Source organism: Leptonotus elevatus, chromosome 21 (genome assembly GCF_054856555.1).
Source record: "Leptonotus elevatus isolate MCC_2025b chromosome 21, RoL_Lele_1.0, whole genome shotgun sequence".
NCBI classification, from domain to species: Eukaryota; Metazoa; Chordata; class Actinopteri; order Syngnathiformes; family Syngnathidae; genus Leptonotus; species Leptonotus elevatus.
This window is the reverse complement of record NC_141259.1, coordinates 5,690,072-5,715,711: the sequence shown is the minus strand read 5'-3', so window position 1 is coordinate 5,715,711 and position 25,640 is coordinate 5,690,072. Positions and strand designations below refer to the sequence as shown.

Sequence of the window (25,640 nt, the reverse complement as noted above, 5' to 3'; positions counted from 1 at the left end):
TGGAGAAAATTATTTTGCAGCACTTCAGGCGTTTCCATTCCAGGACTAATATTTTTTAATCAAGGATTAGTTCCATGTACAGTCGACAGTATATTAAAATATATCTATTAGGGGTGTCAAAATGAGTGTGTAAATTTAAAGTTAATTTAAAGTTCATTTAATGCCACTCATCTTTTTTTAATGCGCGATTAATGGCCACCCCTTACTTGGAAAGCCAGTACTGGGGGAATTCCAGTCACAATGCAGCAAACACGTCCACGTCAAAATTGAGCAGTTATAAATGTAATAATATGCATATATTTGTGGAGACTGGGTCAAGCTGTATTTTACAGTTTTAAAAATGTGTAGTAAGTTACTTCATGTTAAAGAATAGCTCTTAATGTGAAAAAAAAATGCACTTAGTTGTCACCAGCGTCTTACAAATGCAATTATGCCATCTAGTGGCAGAAAAATGACCTTAACACAAATCAATACTCGTTTTTTTTTACATTACAGTACATCTTTTTAATTTTAACTCAATTTTATTAATTATTATGATATTACTGTATCAATGACTAAAATATGCCATATTTCTATTAGTTTAACATTTCCCCCCCCCCACACACTTTTATGTTAAGAGTATGAAAACATTTTTTTTAAATTGTACATTCTATTGTACATTTAGAACAGATATAAAATATACGGTTAATCGTGAGTTAACTATTGAAATCCTGCGATTGATTACGATTAAAATTGGAATCACCTGACACCCCTAATATATATTTTTTACTAATATTTTGGCAATCCATAACAATTACCTAATTATATATTGCAATAAATGCATCATTTTTGACAAATACTTTTTAAGGTAAAAATAAATACAAATAAATAAATAAAAAATAGACAGAATTTACCCAAGTGTGTGTTCATACAGCCGATGCAGGTTGTCTTATTAACATAATAGTTGCGTTGTGACAGAAGGCAGAATGATGGTTTAAGCTCCAACTTTTTTTTTTTTACTTGATTTTGGAGTATCCATTGTACAACCATAACAACAAACAAATTCCTGAAAATCCTTTAGCATCGGATGTCACTGTATTTTGTGCACCCATATTGATCCACTGTCAATTATGAGTTAAAAGAAAACTGTTTCTGTAATGCCTACTTGCGCACATTATACTGTATGTGTTTTAATTCCACCGGCAATAAGTCATTAACATGAGAGAGGAGGGTGGTGACTGAGTTAAATATACTACATGGTTGCAATTCAGACCAAGTCGTTGTGTTTCCCAGCTACTGTACATTTTTCTCACTTCATAACCAGACAGTCATGCTTGTACAATTTCTGTGGCGCTACAGCCCCCCCCCCCCTCCCAAAAAAATGCACAATTGACTCTTATTTGGAGATGAAAAAGTTATCGCTGCCTGAATGGAATCTGTAAATATTTATTGTACATGGATAAATATAGCTACCTAGTTTTATATTCAAGCTTCAAAATATTTGTTGAAACATGCACACGTACTTAACGCACATCACATTTGGGAGAGATGACAGCGACAGAGAGAGAGAGAGAGAGAGAGAGAGAGAGAGAGAGAGAGAGAGAGAGAGAGAGAGAGAGAGAGAGAGAGAGAGAGAGAGAGAGAGAGAGAGAGAGAGAGAGAGAGCGGCCTGCTATATCAGTGGTGTATATATTCCTGGCTGGTGCTGATAAGTCAACTGATGCCTTGCCTTATTTAGTCAGCACACGCTGTGCTGACACACACTGCAAGGCTGTGTGTGTGTGTGTGTGTAAGATTGGAAACAGACTTGACACAGTACGTGAAAACGGTTATTTGATCAGCACATTTGTCTCCAAAGTTCATACGTTCCAGTACACTGGAATGCTGTTACGTGTAAAACAAAAGTTTATCTGTTGTATAAACGAGTTCATTCATTATTTTACTTTTTATAGTTGCATGTAAATTATTAAGTAGGTATAGGTATCGTAGGCAGTTTCCCAGCATTACACTTAATTTTGTTTTATTTTTATACATTATTATTTTTTCTATTGAAAAAAATAATAATTAATTGGTATATATGTTTTTTATATATTCTTTTTTTTTTTGCAATCACAATAAAGGTTCTAAATAGGGATGGTTTTCTTTCTATTTTTTTTTTTTTCAGATCAATTACTCAATTATTATTGTTGGTGTGTAAATTAATAGAATTACAATCTACTTTAAGGAGTCAAGCCAAGCTCCTGGGTAGTAGTAAAAACATCTTGCTCGAAATGCTTTTCAACAATGTAACCTTTGGTGGACCACTCGGTGGTCAAAATAAACTTTATATAAATATCGCTCATGCTCTGGAGAACCGAGCTGCTGGTTAACCTTTCACCAGGCTGCAGAGCAAACAGCGCAACCAAATGGATGCACATCCTGTTCCAGCAGGGAGTGGTGGACCACTTGTACCCTGACCAGCCATTAAAGCAGAATAGACAACAATAACAGCACATAGTGAACAATGCAAGTTTTGTCTGTCTGTCTGTCTGTCTATCCGTCTATCTATCTATGTATCTGAGAAAGTAAGGAAGCGGCCATTTTGCCACTTGCTGTTGACTGAAAATGACAACAGTTGCTCGTGTAACGACCAATCACAGCTCACCTGTTTTCTGATTTTGGTCATGTGACATACACAAGCTGAGCCGTGGTTGGTCGTTACCTGGGCAACTGTGATGTCATTTTTTGTTGACAGCAAGTGACAAAATGGCCGCCGACTTTGATGGATAACACCAGGTGGATTTAGCTGCTTAATTCATATTCCACAAACACAATATTAATCAGAATACTGTGTTTACACTAGTGGGGCAGCATAGAACATATTATTATGAAGAAAATTCTGCTTTAAGGGAAACACAATTACACAGTGCAAACAGAAAGTACTGAGCCAAGATTAAAAATCAGAAGCTCACCCTGAGAAGCAAACACATTACCTGCGATATTTTCTAAGAAAGTTAATCAATCCGTGATGTAGCTGCATTCCGTAACCCCCCCTCACACACACACACACACAATCTCTGTGGATAGTCACAGGGTCACATGACCAGCAACGGATCAATATGGGTGCCTCCTCTGCCATGCAGCGTATAATGAGTCTTACATAACCTGCTTACAGCATCGCAGTCTGTCACTGGCTGTCTTTCTTTTTTTCACGCGAGCTTCCTCTCAAATGAGCGAAACAACGAGGTTGTAAAAAAACAACAATAACAAAAACTCGTATTGAGCTTTGCAGCTGCACATGCACAGTAATTTGACCAGTCACTCCACTACAAAGGGAGCTCGCTTGCTAGCCGCCGTAAACACTTAGCATCAGATCCAAGGCTTGCTACTGCCGCTGTGTTGGCGCCATGCATCAGGTCATGAGTCTGCTACTGCTTGACGTTGTTATTCTAAATGCACAGTGTTTATTTTCGTCTATTCTGATGGTTATTCTCAACATATTATCCCAAAAGTGCTCGCTGTTTGGAAAACAGTATGTGGAAGGTTTGGTATTAAGCGTGTTAAATCCGCATTATGTAATCCTTATCTTATATCCCTGAAATCTGCAGAATAATGTCTCCCTGAACTCGCCAAAGTGGAATTATGCTCGCAAAGAATGGCTGAAGCTGCAGCACTTGAAATGTTTATATTTCAAACATGATATTCATATGTTTTCTTTTCAAAGAATATAATATAAAATATACTATAATTAAGGAATGACTGGTTCCATAACCAATGTATTCCAAAGACTCCAACCATGGCCACATCTTTAGTTACAGAGGTGTAATACAAAGGGCTCAAATTTAAGGTCTACTTTCTATAGTTATCATATCGGGTTTGCCCCTTCATGTAGATAGACATGCCCCCCAATCAAAGAAACTTGGGGCACTAATTAGCGAACCACCAGGCTTCCTGCTCTGTCGCCCTCTGTTGCTCACTTTTCCGTGTTTCTTGGAAAGGTTGTGACTGTGAAAACCAATTCCTTGTGTGTTTTTAAATACTTGGCCGATACATTTTATTCTGAAAAAAGGAATGCTAAATTATATGGGTAAAGGGAATAATCTGGCTGGTGAGAAGCAATATTTACTGTTTCACTTTAACTGCAAATTAAGTGAAACATGTCAAACCATAATCTGATCAAATGGCTGTTCCAATTTAAAAACAAATGTCCCCTTTGAGCAGAGGTGGTAAATCCAGGTCCAGAAAGTAAAAACCCTGCTACAGTTTGGCCTTAGCACCTGATGCTAGCTAGCTAGCTCACCAGCAGGTAAACGAGCACCATGGGAGCTAGCTAGCACCTCGGGCTAAAGCCAAACTGGGGCAGGGTTTTTACTTTCTGCACCTTGATTTGCCACCTCTGTCCTTAAGAAATATCGTAGCATCTAAAAATGTATCTGTTAGACAGTCAGCATCTTAAAACTACTGAACCCAGATAATGGAATTTCGAATTGCTACAAAAAATGAAACTGCAAATTTCTCTCCTTCACGTATACAAATGCGTACGTACATGATGTCACATCTGTAGACAAAGGGCGGGAAATTCGAACCCAAATCTAGTCTGACAACTATTGACCAGAGGCTTGCAGGAGTTCCCATTATGAACAGCTAAGGTGTTAATCCACTGATTAAAAAATGTTTCAGTCATAAATGGTCAAATAAAAAGGCTATTTTAAAGAGATTTTGGGGCACATTGTTAGAAAGTGCAACTTTATAACATTTATTCAAGGCACTAGTAATATTTTTAGTATCCTACTAAACGTTTGTGAGTGTTTGCTAAAGGAGCAAAGGTTGATCTATCAGCAGGGTTTGTTCAAGGTCGCAAAGTTCGCCAAATGTTTTTTTTTTGTTACAAGGAAATTTTTAACGTGTTCAAACTTTCCTTGTGACAAGAAAAAAACATCTGGCGAACATTTAGCAAACGTTGCTTGGGATCATGAATGAAGCCTGATGAGAAATCAACATTCGCTAGCTTCACAAACACTTGCAAACGTTCGCCCCCTCAGTGGGATACAAGCTGTATTCTTAACTTTATATTAGGAATGTTCAATGCAACTTTTTTTCAGACGGATACCAGTATGAGTAGTAGAACTGAGTAGAACTCTTGAGTAGTAGCAGTAGATACCATGTACCAATATAACTGGTACTTTTGATACAAAAATGTCCCCCCAAAAAACGAATTTTAAAGAAAGTCCTATACATCCCAATATAGCATTTTTCCTTTAATTTGCATATAATTAATGTCATTTTTATATAATCTTTTTTCCATTTGCTCATAAAATACCTACAGCATGTTGTATATAACATACAATAAAACGGATTTAAAGGGATACTCGACTCATTGAGGCAATTTTATCAGTAAAAAGTTAACATTTTGTCTATAATTTATCAGATAATTTCATCATTTTTCATGTACAATTAATACGGTTCCGTTCCGTTCCGTCTTCAATTCCGCTTATCCGGGGTCGGGTCGCGGGGGCAGCAGCTTTAGCAGGGAAGCCCAGACTTCCCTCTCCCTAGCCACTTCAGCCAGCTCCTCCGATGGGATCCCAAGGCGTTCCCAGGCCAGCCGTGAGACGTAGTCTCTCCAGCGTGTCCTGGGTCGTCCCCGGGGCCTCCTACCGGTAGGACATGCTCGGAACACCTCCCCAGGGAGGCGCCCAGGAGGCATCCGAACCAGATGCCCCAGCCACCTCAACTGGTTCCTCTCAACGTGGAGGAGTAGCGGCTCGACGCTGAGTCCCTCCCGAATGACCGAGCTTCTCACCCTATCTCTAAGGGAGAGCCCGGCTACCCTGCGGAGGAAACTCATTTCGGCCGCTTGTATCCGGGATCTCGTTCTTTCGGTCACGACCCACAGCTCGTGACCATAGGTGAGGACAGGAACGTAGATCGACCGGTAAATCGAGAGCTTTGCCTTTCGGCTCAGCTCCTTCTTCACCACAACGGACCGATACAGCGTCCGCATCACGGCAGACGCTGCACCGATCCGTCTGTCGATCCCCCGCTCTAACCTACCCTCACTCGTGAACAAGACCCCAAGATACTTGAACTCCTCCACTTGGGGCAGGACCTCATCCCCGACCCGCAGAGAGCACTCCACCCTTTTCCGACTGAGGACCATGGTCTCGGATTTGGAGGTGCTGATCCTCATCCCAACCGCTTCACACTCGGCTGCAAACCGCTCCAGCGAGAGCTGGAGATCACGGCTTGAAGAAGCCAGCAGCACCACATCATCTGCAAAAAGCAGAGATGCAATGTTGAGGCCACCAAACCGTACCCCCTCGACACTCCGGCTGCGCCTAGAAATTCTGTCCATAAAAATTACGAACAGAATCGGTGACAAAGGGCAACCTTGGCGGAGTCCGACCCTCACAGGAAACGAATTCGACTTACTGCCGGCAATGCGGACCAAACTCTGACATCGGTCGTACAGGGACCGAATAGCCCGTATCAGGGGGCCCGGTACCCCATACTCCCGAAGCACCCCCACAGGACTCCCCGAGGGACACGGTCAAACGCCTTCTCCAAGTCCACAAAACACATGTGGACTAGTTGGGCGAACTCCCACGCACCCTCAAGGATCCTGCTGAGGGTGTAGAGCTGGTCCACTGTTCCACGGCAGGGACGAAAACCACACTGCTCCTCCTGAATCCGAGATTCAACTTCCCGACGGATCCTCCTCTGCAGCAACCCCGAATAGACCTTACCTGGGAGGCTGAGGAGTGTGATCCCTCTAAAGTTGGAACACACCCTCCGGTCCCCCTTCTTAAAAAGAGGAAGCACCACCCCGGTCTGCCAATCCAGAGGCACTGTCCCTGATGTCCACGTGATGTTGTAGAGACGTGTCAACCACGACAGCCCCACTACATCCAGAGCCTTTAGGAACTCCGGCCGAACCTCATCTACCCCCGAGGCCCTGCCATCGAGAAGCTTTCCAACCACTTCAGTGACTTCGACCCCAGAGATAGGGGGGCCCACCTCAGAGTCCCCAGACCCTGCTTCCTCAAAGGAAGGCGTGTTGGTGGAATTGAGGAGGTCTTCGAAGTATTCTCCCCACCGATTCACGACGTCCCAAGTCGAGGTCAACAGCACCCCATCTCCACTATACACAGTGTTAATGGCGCACTGCTTTCCCCTCCTGAGACGCCGGATGGTGGACCAGAATTTCCTTGAAGCCGTCCGGAAGTCGTCCTCCATGGCCTCACCGAACTCCTCCCATGTCCGAGTTTTTGCCTCAGCGACCACCGAAGCCGCATTCCGCTTGGCCGGCCGGTACCTGTCAGCAGCCTCCGGAGTCCCACAGGCCAAAAAGGCCCAATAGGACTCCTTCTTCAGCTTGACGGCATCCCTTACTGCTGGTGTCCACCAGCGGGTTCGAGGATTGCCGCCCCGACAGGCACCAACCACCTTACGGCCACAGCTCCAATCGGCCGCTTCAACAATGGAAGCACGGAACATGGTCCATTCGGACTCAACGTCCCCCGCCTCCCCCGGGACAACGGAGAAGCTCTGCCGGAGGTGGGCGTTGAAACTCTTTCTAACAGGGGATTCTGCCAGACGTTCCCAGCAGACCCTCACAATACGTTTGGGCCTGCCTGGTCGGACCAGCATCTTACCCCGCCATCGGAGCCAACACACCACCAGGTGGTGATCAGTTGACAGCTCCGCCCCTCTCTTAACCCGAGTGTCCAACACATACGGCCGCAAATCCGATGACACGACTTCAAAGTCGTTCATCGAACTGCGGCCTAGGGTGTCCTGGTGCCAAGTGCACATGTGGACACCCTTGTGCTTGAACATGGTGTTCGTTATGGTCAGTCCGTGACGAGCACAGAAGTCCAACAACAATACACCGCTCGGGTTTCGATCGGGGGGGCCGTTCCTCCCAATCACGCCCCTCCAGGTCTCACTGTCATTACCCACGTGAGCGTTGAAGTCCCCCAGCAGAACGAGGGAGTCCCCGGGGGGAGCGCTCTTCAGCACACCCTCCAAAGACTCCAGAAAGGGTGGGTACTCTGAGCTGTTGTTCGGTGCATAAGCACAAACAACAGTCAGGATCCATCCCCCCACCCGTAGGCGGAGGGAGGCTACCCTCTCGTTCACCGGGGTAAACCCCAACGCACAGGCGCCCAGCCGGGGGGCAATGAGTATGCCCACACCTGCTCTGCGCCTCTCACCGTGGGCAACTCCAGAGTGGAAGAGGGTCCAGCCCCTCTCGAGAGTATTGGTACCAGAACCCAAGCCGTGTGTGGAGGTGAGTCCGACTATATCTAGTCGGAACTTCTCAGCCTCGCACATCAGCTCGGGCTCCTTCCCTGTCAGAGAGGTGACATTCCATGTCCCCAGAACTAGCTTCAGTAGCCGAGGGTCGGACCGCCAAGGCCCCCGCCTTTGGCTGCCACCCAGCTCACTGCGCACCCGACCCCTTTGGCCCCTTCCACCGGTGGTGAGCCCATGGGAGGGGGGACCCACGTTGCCTTTTCGGGCTGTGCCCGGCCGGGCCCCATGGGTGTAGGCCCGGCCACCAGACGCTCGCCTTCGAGCCCCACCTCCAGGCCTAGCTCCAGAGGGGGGCCCCGGTGACCCGCGTCCGGGCAAGGGAAACAAAAATCCAAAGTTTGTATTCATCATTGGGGTCTTTCGAGCCATGCTTTGTCTGGTCCCTCACCTAGGACCTGTTTGCCATGGGTGGCCCTACCAGGGGCATGAAGCCCCGGACAACATAGCTCCCAGGTTCATTGGGACACGCAAACCCCTCCACCACGATAAGGTGATGACTCACGGAGGAGTACAATACCTTTAAATACAATTTTTTCACTTGCTGTCGACTGAAGATGACATCACCTATGCTGAGGTAGGTAACGACCAATCATGGTGAGCCATGCTATTTCCACTTTACTCCGAGCCATAATTGGTCGTTACCTAAGTTCCTCAGCGTGCGTGATGTCATCTTCAGTCGACAGCAAGTTTTTTTTTAAAGGTATTAATTGTACATGAAAAATAATGAAGTTATCCTGGACAAAATATTAACTTGTCACTACTTTATATACAAGTATAAAGAAAAGATAACTATTGAATATTAAAATAAATAATAAAAAAAGGTAAAAAAATTCTCGCTATCTAAGGACTTGTCAGGTCATTTCCATACTAGTCATTAGCTATTACGCTTTGAGGATATTATATTGACTAATTCACTGCCATTGACGCCTATATACGTAAAAAAAATAATTTAATTTTTTTTTTTTATTAGTTTAACATTTTTTTTCTACTTTTGTTAACAAGAGTATGAAAACGTAGAATTGTTTTATTGTATATTTAGAACAGATATAAAATGTGAGTTAACTAGTGAAGTCATGCGATTATTTACGATGACAAATTTGAATCGCCTGACGCCCCTAATTTTTAATCAACTTTTGGTTTTTTTAAATATTTTTTTAAAGAAAAGATTATCTTAAAAGATATATTCTTTATTTTTTTAATATTTTTTTTAAAAGAAAAGATTATTAAAAATTTGGTGCGTCAGGTGATACAATTTTTTTATTGTAATTAATCGCATGACTTCACTAGTTAACTCACGATTAATTACAAATGTTATATCTGTTCTAAATGTGCACAAACAAAAATCTAGGTTTTCATACTCTTATTAACAAAAGTGGGAAAAAAATGTTAAACTAATAGAAATAGTTCAAATGAATTTTTGACGTATATAGGCGTCAATGGCAGTGAATGAGTTAGATATAAGATGTATGGAACAGTCAGACCAAAATAGAATGGATTCTTCTTCTGCATATGATGCCATGGCTGCACAAAGAAAACCAACTACGGATGCTAACAAACCAACAAGCCACCAAAACAACCCCTCTCACCTTTCCACAGCTCGTTCCCATCGAGTCCCCACCCTAACAACTCAACGCGGTGGCGTCAGCGGATGTCAAAGTGATGCTGTGTGTGTACATTACGTGCCCCAGCGGGGGCGAGTGGTTGCCTTTTTTAAATGAAAAGGTCACGTCTCATCCACCTGTTAAAGCACATGTGCCACATCAGAGCAACACTTGGCAGGGGGGTGCGGCTTGCGTTATCGGGCACACGAGACGCCGTTGGCACGGTCGCGGATACGAGCGAACAGTTCACACACACCACACACTGGGAATGAAAGATGTGGGTAGAGAATAGAAACAGAACCTTTTGCAGGGATGATGACAAAAGCCGTTGATGGATAAAGGTCAAAAGTGTTGACAGCCTTTGACCAGGCCGACATGGCAGACTTTTTGCCCAATGGAAAGGAGAAGTGAGAATAATGAAGAAGACTCTACCTGGAAGCTGCTATTTCCACTTTACTTCTCGCGATGGCTGCCGCCCTCTGCGCCCCCTCAACTGCCCGATCCACCTTCTCTTTGGTTTTTGGGTTCTTTAGAGGAATCAGCTGCTTCCTTATTCCACGCACCAGCACGTTATTTTTGTACTTCCCTTCTTCTTTGGTGCCATCTGGGAAAACCGTGCAGCCGTAACCATGGCGCTTGTTGTTCAGCCACTCGCCCTCGTACTTCATCCCGTTGGATCTCTCCGAAACGCCAAATCCGTTGCGCTTGTCGTTCTTCCATTCGCCCATGTAGGTCTCGGTGGTGGTGGCGTCCACGTGGTCCTCCAGGAGAAGGTCCTCGTCTTGCAGCTCGCCGTCGCCAATGGATATGGTGGAGTTGGCGTCGCTGGAGCTGATGCGGCTCATGGTGGCGTCGCTGCGTGCCGAGCTGCGCTTGCTGGAGATGGACGTCCGGGAGTCGGACTTGCGCAGCTGCCGGAGGCTCCCGAAGAGGGAACCCCGGCGGAAGAGGCCCTTCTTCTTGCCCGTCACCACCTCACTGTCCGAGTGGAAGTTGAGCACGAAGCCGCCGCGGTTGCCCGTGGGGGTGTCGGTCGGGGAGGAAAGGTCCTGGAGCACGTTGCCGTTGCTCTGCTCGGAGCGCAGGGATGCCATGGATGTGCGTAAAGGCGAGCGGATGACAGTCGCCATCCCGTAAGGAACGCTCTGGCGCACGCCGTAGCCGTGGCGCATGCCGCCCATCCACTGGCCTTGATACGTGCCTGAGGAGAAGGTACAAACATTGTGTAAGCACTCATACATTTTGCATCAATCATAAACATGACATTAGTTTCCATTATTTTGACATCCTAATAAATATTACCGCATACATTTATGTCAAGTGCAACTAGAGTTTAAAATGAAATACAAGTAAAGAGGACAGGGAACTTGCTCACAACATGAGCAGAATAAACAGTGTGGAATTAATAACTCTCAAAGAGTGTTAATCAAAATTTGCTTTAAATTCATGTCCTTTCCTTGCAACTATTAGACTAAATAGAATTAATATTGTTATGTTAGATGTTTCTAATATTTTAGTTTAATAATTTTGCTACGTGAGATGAATAAACAGTGCGGAATTAGTAACTCTCAAAGAGTGTTAATTGAGAATTGCTTTAAATTGTTGTAATTTCATCGCAATTATCAACAGACGAAACAGAATAATTATTGCCATGTTAGATTTTTTATAATTTTGCTACATGAGATAGAATAAACAATGTGGAATTAATAACTCTCAGAAGAGTGTTAGTCGAAAATTACTTTAAATTGGTGCCATGTCCTTTCAATTATTAACAGACTAAATAGAATCATTATTGCCATTTTATATGTTTTTAAAATTTGGATTTTAGTAATTTTGCTACATGAGATGGGCTGAATGAACAATGTGCAATTAACTCTCAAAGAGTGTTAATCCAAAACTTGCTTTAAATTTGTGTCATTCCCTTGCAATTACGAACCAGACTAAATAGAATTACTATTCTCATGTTAAATGTTTCAAATATTTCGGTTTTGTAATATTTGTTACATGAGACGGGCAGAATTAACAGTGTGGCATTAATAACTCCCAAAGAGTGTTAATCGAGAATTGCTTTAAATTGGTGTCATTTTCTTGCAATTATTAATGGACTAAATCTTATCATTATTGTCATGATAGATATTTCTAATATTTTGGTCTTGTAATTTTGCTACATAAGACGAGCAGAAGAAATGCTGTGGAATTAACTCTCAAAGAGTGTTAATTCAAAACTGCTCTAAATTGCTGTCATTTCTTTGCAATTAAAGTGGGCTGAATAAAATCATTATTGTCATGTTAAATGTTTCTAATATTTTGGTTTTGTAATATTTGTTACATAAAACAAGCATAATAAATGCTGTGGAATTAACTCTGAAAGAGTGTTAATTAAAATGTCCTTTAAATTGGTGTTATTTCTTTGCCTTTATGAATTAAATAGAATCATTATTGCCATGGAAAGAGAACACAAAGAACAAAATATATTGCATAAAATGCCAAACTGTTGGCAGATTATTTACACTGTGCAAGTGTACCTAACATTGTGTCCAGCGATTGTACACGTTTATTTCTGAGAGATGTCACATACGGGAAGACCAACTAGAATGTTCCTTGAGCATCCACTTCAAACAAAGTCGTTTGATGAAGATACTGAGGATCACTCGGGATGTGATTCACTGAGCCCTGCGCCTATTTTCAGGCAGCCGGTAACTCCCCCACTGACAGTAGGCACATTCGCCACTACCCGTTTGTCTCCGACCACAGAGAAAGGCTATGAGTCACACAATGGGAGGAATGCTTCATTAAGCCCGTTTGGTGTTGTTGAGCCCAATGGGCTACTAGTGGCTCCTCTGCAGCGTCATATTACAAACCGGATCCCTATTATTACTAAAAAGCTTGCTGATCCAGAGCTTCCCGACAAATACAATGCAATAATCCGTAATGTTCATTTTCAGAGGAGAAAACGATCTACTGGTCGGGTCTGGAATTTAGACGGATAAACGGTGTGGGATTAAAAGTCTGGTGCTGCCCTGCAGTTTAATTGGTTGACCCTGCAGATCAAGTGATCAGGATGCTGCAGGGTTAGACAGCCAGATGTTCTCTATATCCTCTCTGACTTCCACAAGCCCCGCCCCTCACTGAACTGTCACCGTCATTTGGGTGGCATCATTCCTCAACATATGGCTTCAGATGATTCTACCATGAGTGGCACCAGTTGTTTAGTCCAAAGTTTGGATCGATGTGTTGCATCATTTCCCCCCTCTGAATAGTAGAGGCGGACTTCATAAACACTAAAACATTCCCTAATAGGAACAATATTTCCAAGTGCAGGCATATAGCTATTGGCCCCATGATGCGTTCAAATGCAATGCGCAATCATCTCCAAATTCACTCGTTCACGCAACATGTTGCCTTACCTCCGTCGCCGTAGGTTTCAATGCCATATCCATCTTGGAGCCCGTTGCTCCAGGTGCCGTCGTATCTCGCAGGTGTGTTGTGACTCTGCCGGACGCCGTAGCGCCCCTTGAAGCCGTGGCTCCACTCCCCGCGGTAGATCCACTTGCCTTTATTCTCCACGCCGAGCCCATGCCTCTTGCCCTGGGACCAGTAGCCCTTGTAGGTGTTCCCACTAGGCCAGGTGTACACGCCGACTATCTCGAAGCCGTGCGACCAAGAGCCCGCGTACTCGCCCTGGCCCTTGGGTCCGGTGCAGATGCCGTGTCCGTGGGCTTTGCCATCCTCCCAACCCCCGCAGTAAGTGCCGCCGTCGTCGAAGTCGAACCTTCCGCCCGTCATTCAGATGCAAAGCTGGGGGGGAAACGGCACGACCGAGGCAGGGGCGTCCAGGACCAATGGGAGAGGATGACTGGTGGAGAAGAAAATGGTAGAGAGAGTGGTGATGAAGATGATATGGATGAGGATGATGATGATGACGACGACGAGGTGAGCTTTCTTCTTGTGTGCTCTCATGATATACAGCCTCTATAGGCTATGTATTTTTTTTTTTTAAATGGGCATCGGAAGTGTAAAGGGATGAATGGTGGGCGTCATTTACCGGATCCGCGCACCGGCTTGTTCGTTGAGTGTGGCTGGTCTCCCCCCTCTCGCCCACTGGCCACCGATGGAGGGAGGGAGGAGAGAGAGATACCCCCGCTGGAGAGAGCCACCCGGCCAATCACGCGCGACGTCACCGCCAAGATCCCGCCCACTCCTCCTCTGCCACCACTGATGCATCGCTCCCTCCTCCACAAAGATTGACTTAAATGTTATACAATAACATATCAAATCTATATCCAAGCCAAGTGCACACTGCTTTAAAATTAGTTTCCCCATTTATTACCTTATAATTGACAAAGACTGCGTTCCAATTTTGTTTTGACTGTATTATGTATTATATCTACATCCAAGGAGTTTAAAAAATAATGTGGACAATTTATTCTAAATACTGAATGATTATTTGTTTTTTTAACACATTATATACTGTAATAAACATTAATACCGTGCACCGTATAGGTTACGTCACGTGAACGTGGGCTCCTAACAGGTGGCTATGGCGACATCTGCTGTCATATGTATTTATTGCATCGTGGATCCACTTTAAGGTCCACACTTGTCCGATTTTGGACATGGGAGGCATTTGGATATTATTCCCACCTGTTAAAAAAAAATAAAAAGTTTTTGTTTTTGTTTTTCTTTAACTGTGAGAAGCCCGTTTCTGCCAATAGGGATTTAAGAAACCCGTTTTCCGGAGTAGAATATTATATATATATATATATATATATATATATATATATATATATATATATATATATATATATATATATATATATATATATATATATATATATATATATAGAGAGAGAGAGAGAGAGAGAGAGAGAGAGAGAGAGAGAGAGAGAGATTACGGTCTGAAAGGTTGTTAATAATTATCGATCTCCCTATGAATACAAGACAGGTAAATTCACTTCCGGTTTTTCAGTCACTGCTAAAAACTAATTTGTTCAACTCGGCCTGAGATTTGATCTTGTTTTTATGTTTTAGTTTTTTGGGCTTTTTTACTTATTATTTGTTTGTTTGTTTGTTTGTTTTTTAGTATGCTGTTGCCTATTTTGTGCCATTTTTGATTTGTGCACGGCACTTTGGCTTGTAGTAACACTCCCTGCCCGCAGAAGGTGTCTTGAGTCAACTTGCACCGTCGCCTGATCATCCTCACTTGTCCCCTGTGCCCCTCAAACCGAAAAGATGGAGGCTGAAAACGAAAACAGCTCGCAACGCCAAGATGAGACCGCGGCTCTTGTGCAGAAGAATTCGCCCGAGCGGTGTGACGCCGTCGCCAAAGCAAACGAACCAAAGTTAACACTTTATCACTGGACGCAGTCGTTCAATTCACAGAAGGTAATTCATCCCTTTCAGCACCAGACGTCCACGGACAGCTCCCAATCGGAGACGCCCGTGTGGTATTTACGCAGACCTCCGGGATGTAAACATTATCTTGCTCTCCTCTTCTACCAATCATTGTGTTTGAATGTAGCATCAGCGTTGTTGGTTGCATTGTTGCCTTTTTTGGAGCATTATTTCCCCGTGTTGTCTACATTATTCAGTGATGGGAGTAACGATGTATACTTTGTTATTGTACTTCAGTTCAAAATATTGTCGCAACACAAATTGTCTCAAAGTCGAGCCAAAACTAACAACAGGTGACATGTAACGTGATTTATTTTCCTTTTGTCAGTCTGAGTACTATTTAAGTCCATGAGGGAGAAAAATATGTGTGCAAGTATTCCTCCACTTAATTACTATTGTACTTAAGTGCTTAAGTCGAGGAGCTGAGTCAGTAGGCTTGCTTACTTAATTTTACCAGCTAAATATGTGACATATTGCTGAAATATCAGAAACAGCTATCAGCTATCGAGCTGTATATTAATTACCCTTCCAAAATGTCAATTTCTGACGCTGACCTCATTTCAGATTTCATTCGACTGGTGAAAATATGTCTTTTCCCCAGGTGCGTCTGGCCATCGCAGAGAAAGGTTTGCGTTGCGAAGAGTATGACGTGAGCTTACCACTCAGCGAGCACAATGAGCCGTGGTTTATGCGACTCAATCCGACCGGCGAGGTACCCGTCCTGGTTCACGGAGACAGCGTCATCTGTGACCCCACACAGATCATGGACTACCTCGAGCACAACTTCACTGACGGTAAGACTACAATGACCACGGTAGCACATTCATATAAGTCACTGCTTGGTTGCACGTTTTCCTTTTTCTCATCATTTATTGATTTCATGTTTAAGAAAAAGAGACATATTGTGTGTGTTTTTTTTTTTTTTACAAAACACCCCAATTGATCACAGTTTGCCTTTCTGAAAGCAGCTCATTTGAGCGAGCAGCCCTGTTTTACCTTGGTCCACATACTGCAGGGCCAATGGTGAGGGTGGATTTTTTTAATATTAGCTAACATGAATCTGTTTTACTTGGTTGCTTAATTTGATATTTTCCATAATATGTCCTCTTTCAGTTAGAATTACATTTGTTAATTTTTCATTCATTTCCTTTTGGCATGTACTTACCCATGGTAGCTTTATCCTGATGGCATAAGTGGAGCGAAAATCTGGTAAGCATGATATCATCTAACATAGTGTCTTTCTTATGTTTACTTTACAGATGCCAAACTTGCAGTAGTATATAAAAAGCCGTTTGAGCATTAATTCAATAACCTTGATATTAATCTTAAGGTCCATGTACTAGTGCACGCTTTGTGCTAACTAAACTCTAAAAACAGTTGGGTGAAAATTAAGCTAAATTGGGTCAAAAAGAGACCAATCCAGCATTTTGGGTCATTCAACTAAAAAAGTTAGGTCAAATGAATAACCCTCTAAACAAACCAAAATGGGTTGCTTTGTGGGTTATTAATGTAATTTGACCCAACATTGTGGGTTCAATATCTCAAAATGTTTGGTTGGTTAATTTTTTGACCCAATTCAATTGAGTTAGTAAGGTCAAATGAATAACACACAAAGCAAACTCAAAAATTGGTTGCTTTGTAGGTTATTAAATTAAAAATTTTAGTGTTCATTTTTGACCCAATTCAATTGGGTTATTCAACTAATCCCAAAAGCTGGGTAAAATGAATGAAATAACACCAACAATTGGGTTGCTTTGTCGTTTATTGTTTTTGGGCTGAATAACTCAAAAACCTAATTTACCTGGGTTATTCAATTAAATCAAAAAGTTGGGTAAAATGCATAACCCACAAAACAACACCAAAAATGGGGTTGCTTTGTGGCTTATTAACTTAATTTGACACAAAGTTTTGGGCTAAATAACTAAAAAAGTGGGTCGGTTAATTTTTGACCAAATTTAATTGGGTTATTTAATCAACGCAAAAAGTTGGGTCAAATAAATAACCCTCAAAACAACCCTTTGTGGGTTATTAATTTCATTTGAATCCAACCCAACTTTTGGTTGAAATAACTCAAAATGTTGGGATGGTTCACTTTTGACCCAATTTGGGTTATTGGGTCAAAAAGAGACCAATCCAGCATTTTTGGTCATTCAACTAAAAAAGTTGGGTCAAATGAATAACCCTCTAAACAACCCAAAATGGGTTGCTTTGTGGGTTATTAATGTAATTTGACCCAACATTTTGGGTTAAATATCTAAAAATGTTTGGTTGGTTAATTTTTGACCGTTCTTGGCCTACTAATACTCAAAACAGTTTTAAAGTGCATTCTCGTACACTGGTAAAAGGAACTTAGTTGGATATCGAGGATATCAAATAAATGCTCAAGGCTTTCCATTTTGCCTTCTGTTTCACTCTCCTATTTTTCACCTGCAGAGGGCACTCCCATGCTTATACCAGAAGAGGGAAGCACATACTACCACAGAGTGCAGCACTACAGAGAGCTGCTGGACTCACTACAGATGGACGCCTACACACACGGCTGCATCCTCCACCCTGAGATCACCGTAGATTCACACATACCGGCTTATGCTGCCACGAGCATACGAAGTAAGCCACAATGGCTTAGATTATCTTTTATAATGTCAAGGCAAGAAAATTATTAGGCCTACTCATGTTGTTTGTATACACTCTAAAAACAGTTGGTTTAAAAGTAACCCAATTATGGATAAAAAATGGACCGATCCATTTTATTGGTCAATTTGACCAAACTTTCTGGGTTGTTTTATACTAAATGACCCAATTTTTTGACCCAGGTAAAGGATCTAACCAATATTTATGAGTTGTTTTACACTAAAAGACACATTTCTTGACTCAAAGTTGGGTCAAATAGACCCAAGTAGAGGATCGGTTCATATTTTACCCATAGTTGGGTTATTTTTGACCCAACTGTTTTTAGAGTGTAAGGAAGTATAAGACTCAGTGCAAGCACAACTAAGACATGTCTGCCATCTAGTGGCGATTGGTACAATTACAACTTAAAAGCTACACTCAAGCCCTGTTTATTTGCAGTTCGGCACCAACAGATTCGCACATTCGTGAATTCCCCCTCCCCCCAAATATTTTTTTCACATTTCTGATTTTTCCTGTTTTTGGTTACTGGATCTGGATCTCTGCCCCAAATGCAAAGTTGCTAATTACCACTGCTATTTTGTTTTTCTTTTTTAAAATCATGTTACAGCGCAGATCCTAAACACAGAGTCAGAGCTGAAGAAACTGGCAGAGGAGAACCCGGAGCTCAAAGATGCTTACATAGCAAAACAGAGGCGCTTGAAGGTGAGTCATAAAAGTTGCCCAATAGTCAGATGCATGCTCATCTTTACAATGTGATTGACCTGGTGTCTGCAGTCCAAGTTGTTTGACCACGACAACATGAAATACCTGAAGAAGCTTTTGGATGAACTGGAGAACGTAATGGATCAGGTCGAGACGGAGCTGCAGAGAAGGCAAGAAGAAACACCAGGTAGCAAGTTTGACACAACGTAATGAGAGACGTTCAAGTGAGTTATTTAAAGAGGAACCTTCTCTCTCAGAAGAAAACAGTCAGCCATCGTGGCTGTGCGGCCAGTTCTTCAGCATGGCCGACGTCTCGCTGGCCGTCACCCTGCACCGCCTCAAGTTCCTCGGCCTGTCCCGCCGCTACTGGGGCAACGGCAGCCGCGCCAACCTGGAGGCCTACTACGAGCGCGTGCTGGAGCGTGCGGCATTCCGGAGAGTCCTGGGCCACGTCAACAACATCCTGATCTCAGCTGTGCTTCCGGTTGCCTTTCGCGTGGCCCGCAAGAACGCGCCGGTCATTGCCAGCACCACGCTGTTGATCGGGCTCTTGGGTGGCGCCACATACCTGGCCTTTCTTTACATGAGGAGGAGGTTGACTCTGCCCAGTTGGGGAAACTGGAGCTGAATTTCAAGAAAGAACAGATCTTGCATATTTCAAATTAAAGTCAAATTGTATTCATTTAGTAAATAATATTTAAAATAGTTATTGTTAATCAGTTGCACTCCAAATTAATTACACTCTGTTGTAAATTATATTCATTTGCAAAATTAAAAAAAATACTAAAACCAGATGCTACAGGTGTTTTTGCACGTTACTGTAACTAAAAACAATCTATCATTTGCAAAGATGTCTGAGTCCTCTATGTTGAGGAAATGTAGTCATGTGCTCAAATCAGGAAAAACAACAACATACAAGCTAAATTGTGGGTTGTCAAAAAAAAAAAGAACAAACGTACCGAATGTATGTAGTTTGGTTGCTTCTTGCATTAATCGCCAACAAAATGTATTTTTTGGCTCAACATCAAGCTGGGCATTTTTAACAAGCCATAAAAATACATTTGAATGCACCGTCTCTCTCTCATTACCACATCATTGGGCTCTGAAATTCCAGCACAACTTGGATTAAAAAGCCAAATCATTTACAGTATGTCTTCTCCAGATTCTTCCTCTGCACATGTATGAAATAAACTCATCTAAACACTCTTCTACGGTGTCTCCTGCCAATCCAGTGTAACTGAGAACGACATGAAAAATGTCCAGTTTGTCTTGTAATGAGCTCTCTATTCTCTATATCGGTCATTTTTAAACATCTTACAGGGAAAATTACAAAACATTCCCAGACACCGACACGGAACATATGCAAAGATCGCTCACGTGAGCCGAGACGCACATAAAGCAGACAATGTTGGACGTCTGCAGCCCGTCTGGCCTGCGGCCTCCGCATCTGGTGGGCTGCGTATTGTAGCTGTCATTGAGCACATGAACACCGGCTCATTACCACTCCAGTCACAGTCATGAAAAAGACATGGGTTGTACTGGTGATGTTTTGAGGAGAGGAGTAGCCTATTTATTGTTATTTGATGTCAAGTGTTTGTTTTTTTTGGCATTGTAAACAGGTGGCAAAACCAGGTCCAGAAAGTAAAAATCCTGCCTCAGTTTGGCTTTAGCCCCAATAGCTAGCTACCTAGCACCAGGGACTAAAGCCAAACTGTGGCAGGGTTTTTACTTTCTGGACCTGGATTTGCCACCTCTGATTAAAACAAACAACAACTTTTTAAATAATTTGTGATAAAATATGAGAGCTGTATCAAACCTGTATTCTACAATTCATCATACTGCGACGTTACTCTTTTTTAGAGACTTTTTGACAAACTAAAAGCAGAATAATACACATATTATTATATTAATCTTTGTGTAACTATGTCAATCAAAGTCAGAGCATGAATATCTCTGTGGAGGAAAATTTTGAGACAGACTGATTAGATTGTGCAAGTGTGCAGAATGTTGTGCATACGCATACAGTTCCACAAGGGAGCAGTGTTTTCTCATTCAGATTAGACATTGTGGCAAGCGGGCATATTACAAAAAAAAAAAAGACAAATCAAATAATTCATCCATGGACCACATATCAGTCAGAGAGTCAATTCTAACTCTAAAAACTTAAAATTTAGAAGGTAATTAGAGTTTTATACAACTCCTAATCAAATTAGGTGAATTTCCATACATGTTGAAACAAATAATTACAGAAATATATCATAGATTTTGAAGGATATAACTTTCCTCAGGACATCGGAAAAAATCCAAGGCTGAGAAGGTTAAATCCCTGTGTGTCATAAATAACAGAGTACTGTACATAACAGTTTCAAGCAAAGTGCCATCTGAGTGTTTATGCATGCTCACCCAAATTTATGAAGAGTTGGAAAATTTGCTCGTGGATTAGTCTGTGGGTAAAGAATGAGAGAACTGCTTGAGTAAATGCCAATGTTGAATAAATAAACAGAAAATAGACGCTTATTTGAATGTGGGAAAGGGGCAGAAGCAGGTGTGGGTACAGATACTTAGCTTCTTGCATGAAACCCAGCTCCTAAACCATCAATGAACCCATGAATGAGTTCTATTTTTCAGAACAATTTGGAAATTACCCTGTTTGTCCTCCTCGTGGTCCAAAAAGCCACACTGGACAAGTTAACTGATTTGGAGGTCATACAGTCATAAATCTACTTTGTAGATATACAACAGGTATAGCTGGCTGTCCTGAATGAACTGGACGTTAGATTTATAGAATATAAGGTAAAGAGGGAGGAGGAAAATGGTGAATAAATGGATGCAGAGGATAGAGCCTTGGGGAACACCAAAAAAAAATGGCTATGACTTTAATGTGAATGCTTTCATTTGAGCCAAATGAAAATGGATTTCTTGACTGTTACATGCAATTTATGATGTAAGTAAGTAAGTCATTTATGATGGAAGTGCAATTTCTGGTTCAAGTTGAGCGGCTTAACAGAATCAAGATATAGTAAAAACCCAATCACATGTCAAGGAACAGCAGAAGAAGAGACTTTTTTTTTTCTTGCTGAATAGAAAGTGTTTGTTTGTGGACAACGAGGCGAATGGTTAGAGCAGTGGTGTGAGCTTTGTTGGATGTCCACAGACAGGCAGGCTGGGCAAACACAAACCCACACAGCAGCAGCTGACAGCCAAACCCGGATTCAACCCTGCAGCGCAGAAACGAGTGGGCCGGAGTGGCAGCGTGAAAACTTCAGCTCGGGGGTTAAAAAGGCTTGGCAAAGAAGAGATAGTTTGTGTCTATAGCTTCATTACATAATCTCACTGTGGATTCAGGAGTAAAATGTCAAGATGAAACCACCCGCAATGAAACGAGCACCAGTCTCAGATTTCACTCGCACCCCCAGCAGAATCGATGAGAGGTGGCCTCATCCAAAGCCAATTTCGGTCAAAAGGTCTTCTGAGAAAAACCCACCCGGACCCTTTCAGAACGTCTGCCACGTACTGTTTGCTGAGTGGACAGAGGTGGGAGCTCACCGTGTTGACACTACCGTTAAAATGACCCCCCGCTGGCTCGCCCCTCACAGCTTTGTGATGAAATCCTGTGCCACCATTCATCGCCACATGTGCTCCTCAAATATTTAACCTGGCCCTACATAAACAGCGCTGCGAGTGAACCTGTTGCGTTACAAATCACGGCGCGGCCAAGTCACACACACAAGGTCAGATTTTTTTTATTGCGCTAATGAATTTTCACCATCTTCTACTGGTCATGTCGTGACTTCATTGTTATGGCTTGACGCACACTTTTAGTACAGTGGAACCTCCAAATTTGAACACAGCCGACATTTAGTGGTTGACTTCAATTCAGTTGAAGAAATAGTTTTGATGGAAATAATGTAAAGTGATTAGTTTGTTTCAAGGACAAGAACGCTTTAAAATATAAATGTTTACCTAAGCCTGATGTGTGTTTCATGAATTTTCGTCCATGTTTAGACACTCAAAAACATCATTTTTCTGTGCAAACAGTGCATCGCCATGGCAACAGCGTGTGATGAAATACGAAAGCTTTCAACTTTAGATGAGACACCCAAGTTTGAACATAAGATTGTGTAGGAGGAGTTTGTTTAAATATGACCTCTATAAAGGTAAAAAATGGCATTTAATTATAAAAGAAATGCAAAATGGCCGACTTCCTATTATATTTAGCATATGAATATGAAATACTTTTTTGTAGGTCTTGTGCTGTTACATATGCCTTCCAATTTTCACAGATCTAGGTGCAGCATCATTTTTGTTTGGGAACAGGGACTCGCCACGGCAACAGCATGTGACTAATGACTTTTCATTTAAAGCATCTTTAAATGAAACACGCAATTTTGAAGACGATCGTATGAATTCTGTAAGGAGTTCTTTAAAAATGACTCATCCTTGAAGACACCTGACATGTAATGAGAAGGTACAGGAAAGTGTAACTTTTATTTTTTTATTAATTTGTGTATGTAAGTAGTGTAATTGATTACATTAATTGGGTTGCTGATATTGTACTGAACAGCCATTATGTCACAATAAGCACCTGTTTCCTGTTCTGTGGTTGTCATCACATTTTTAAAACTTGCCATTAATTGTACTGTTCTCTGTACTACTCTGTGTGACAAATTTTGATTAAACCCAAATACTATACATTTTCCAGCATTCAACATCATCCTTTGACAATCAGTTAGTGTTATATGTATATAAATCTCATAGCGTTTCCAGTGCAAAATCAAAAGTTCATTGAGGAGCCAGCAATGTGTTCAAAGGGTCATGGCAGGAATTCTTTCACTACTGAAACAAATTTATCATTACTAGGCTACACCTGAAAGGATACCTGTTATTAATAGCAGGTGTATAGCTGTGGCATGCTTTGGTGTAAATATCAAATAGATTTAAAAAAAAAATATATAGACACATTTTTCGAGCGTACTTCATGCCATGGTGAGATTGGCTAATTCAAGGGCAGATCTGACTTATAGTAATCACAAACAATAAGAAGTCACGTTCTTTAATAGTCATTATTTGATTCCCAAGGTTACAACACAGCTCAAAAACCGAGTCTGTGACTGGATTATGTGAGCAGACTAACAGGTGAAACTATATATGGTATTCCAAGCAGGCACTGGGAAGCAGATTTTGACATTGGCAAGATTGCGTGGCCTCTTTGCCAAGTACAATAGTCAGCATAATGAGAAACACTTGTTCCTCAGAATGAACCATCCACGCAGCCCTCAAGCAAGAGGGAGCCTGGGCATGTTTTACTGTGTTTAACATTATTGATTATGTTTGGTGGCTTTGGCTTAGAGCCGCTCAGATATTCCCATACAGTGTCGGTCATGGAAACGCTGGCCTGAGAGATGCAGGAAAGCATAAGGGCAGTAAAGAAATGAAACATTGAATTCATGACTTGGAATAATGCTTCCCCAGAAATGTGACTTTTTCTAAATTGCTGATTGCAAATATTATCCTGTTTTATTTCATCCAATAGATGTCCAGCATACACTATCCATATATCACCACTCAAGTCACTCAAGTATTTCCTATTCCCAACCAAACTACACTCACGCTGGCATCCATGTACAGTATTTGACAGTTCATACATCACATTAGCTGAAAAGAAACCTAGCGAAGTGGTGGAGTGAGCTGCCAAGGTAAGATGAATTTGTTCTCATCCATTTATTGCTAAGTGACAAGTTGGCACTAGTGTCCGTTTCCTTCATGCTCCATCATGGATGACGGTGAGTCTATACTTCTCTGCCTTAACATAGCATTTAACAAGTGGTACTTTAATATACCACATGTCCCGATTAGCGCAAGTCATAACACAGAGAATTTTCATTGCAGAAAACACATGTTGCTAAATATCATTACATACACATGGTCGTCTTTTTTTTCGGACTAGTAGCAGTCAGTCAAATGAGATCACCATGTTTTCCCGTGTTGTATTACCATGGCATTGAAGGTGAGAAGGCCACATTGGGAGCTTTATGATTTTGGAGGTTTGGTGTGAGCGCTCCATTTCTGGATGGCAGCACTGTACTAACAAACACTTGCACTGATATGGAACAACTCCTGAAGCTGAAAACTGTGCTCGCTGTGTTTCGGACCCCATGAGTCAGACTTCTCCGAAAATGTTGCACGGCAGCAAGCCTAAATATTTTCTCCGTGGATATGGACGCCTTAGGAGAATCCCATGAGATCTTGGTGGTTAATAATGTGAATGAAGCTGTGTGTGAAACGTTAGACACAATGAAAACAGGAAAGGCCCTAGAATTGAACCCTGTGGAACACCATTTGTTATTGTTCTACCTGTGAACAGATATTGCACATATTCGTCCGACCACTTTCTTTTTTGCAAGCAATTTATTTGGAACGTAATTACCTGCAGTCAATGATGACCAAGCGAGGCATATAATCATGAATCATATGAATCATGCGCAAGTCTTGACCTCTGCCGAACCCCTGAGATTGACTCACAGAACCCAGGTGAGAGGGTTGAGGTTTATTGCCCAGTTTATTGGTACTTCTACAATGAATAAAGCGTTGTTATGTTCAGTTAATAGCCAGATGCTTTCCCCCGTTGAATGATCCTAACATCTGCTTTGACCACAAATGCCCTCATGCCCCCTCGTTTACTCCAGCAGTTCCACGTAGCGGCTCACCTACACAGCCAAAGCAGTGGGCCGGGTCTCAACTGGCCAAAGCCAACTAAATCCCATCATTAACTCAAGGAGGTTCCACATAAAATAAAAGTCCTAAACCACTGGAAAAGTTTATTATTTTTGTCTCCTCTTATTGAGGGCAGCACAACTGAATAACCAACAGGTCAAATGAGGAAAGAGGAAGGATTATGTGTCAAGCAATTAAATTTATGTTTGGCTTTATTTGGACTCACTTGTGGGTGACCGTTATTTGGATTTTGGGGCGGGCGATGTATTATGCTGGATAATTTTATTTCCATTGCACACAAGCAAAATGGAGCATCACTGT

At 42.2% G+C, this 25,640-nt stretch overlaps 2 protein-coding genes across 4 annotated transcripts in view; one reads left to right on the top strand and one right to left on the bottom strand.

Moving 5' to 3' along the window:
* jph1a (junctophilin 1a) overlaps positions 1 to 14,033 on the bottom strand; it is a 39,677-nt gene extending 25,644 nt beyond the window's left edge. The window contains exons 1-3 of one of the 3 annotated variants that reach the window (XM_086065928.1): positions 13,924 to 14,033; positions 13,286 to 13,734; positions 10,311 to 11,079 (exon numbers count right to left, since the gene is read on the bottom strand). In XM_086065928.1, the coding sequence (XP_085922054.1) occupies positions 10,311 to 11,079; positions 13,286 to 13,664 (1,148 nt within the window). In that variant the 5' untranslated portion in view covers positions 13,665 to 13,734; positions 13,924 to 14,033. Of the gene's footprint in view, positions 1 to 10,310; positions 11,080 to 13,285 lie in introns of all 3 variants that reach the window. The other 2 variants (XM_086065931.1, XM_086065930.1) reach the window with 2 other exon arrangements.
* A 905-nt stretch (positions 14,034 to 14,938) lies between these two features.
* On the top strand, positions 14,939 to 19,811 carry gdap1 (ganglioside induced differentiation associated protein 1). Its single transcript, XM_086065932.1, has 6 exons — positions 14,939 to 15,263; positions 15,874 to 16,066; positions 17,706 to 17,879; positions 18,511 to 18,605; positions 18,678 to 18,792; positions 18,863 to 19,811. The coding sequence occupies exons 1-6, from the start codon at positions 15,111 to 15,113 to the stop codon at positions 19,231 to 19,233; spliced, it is 1,101 nt and encodes a 366-aa protein (XP_085922058.1). The 5' UTR covers positions 14,939 to 15,110; the 3' UTR covers positions 19,234 to 19,811.
* The last annotated feature ends 5,829 nt before the right edge of the window (positions 19,812 to 25,640 follow it).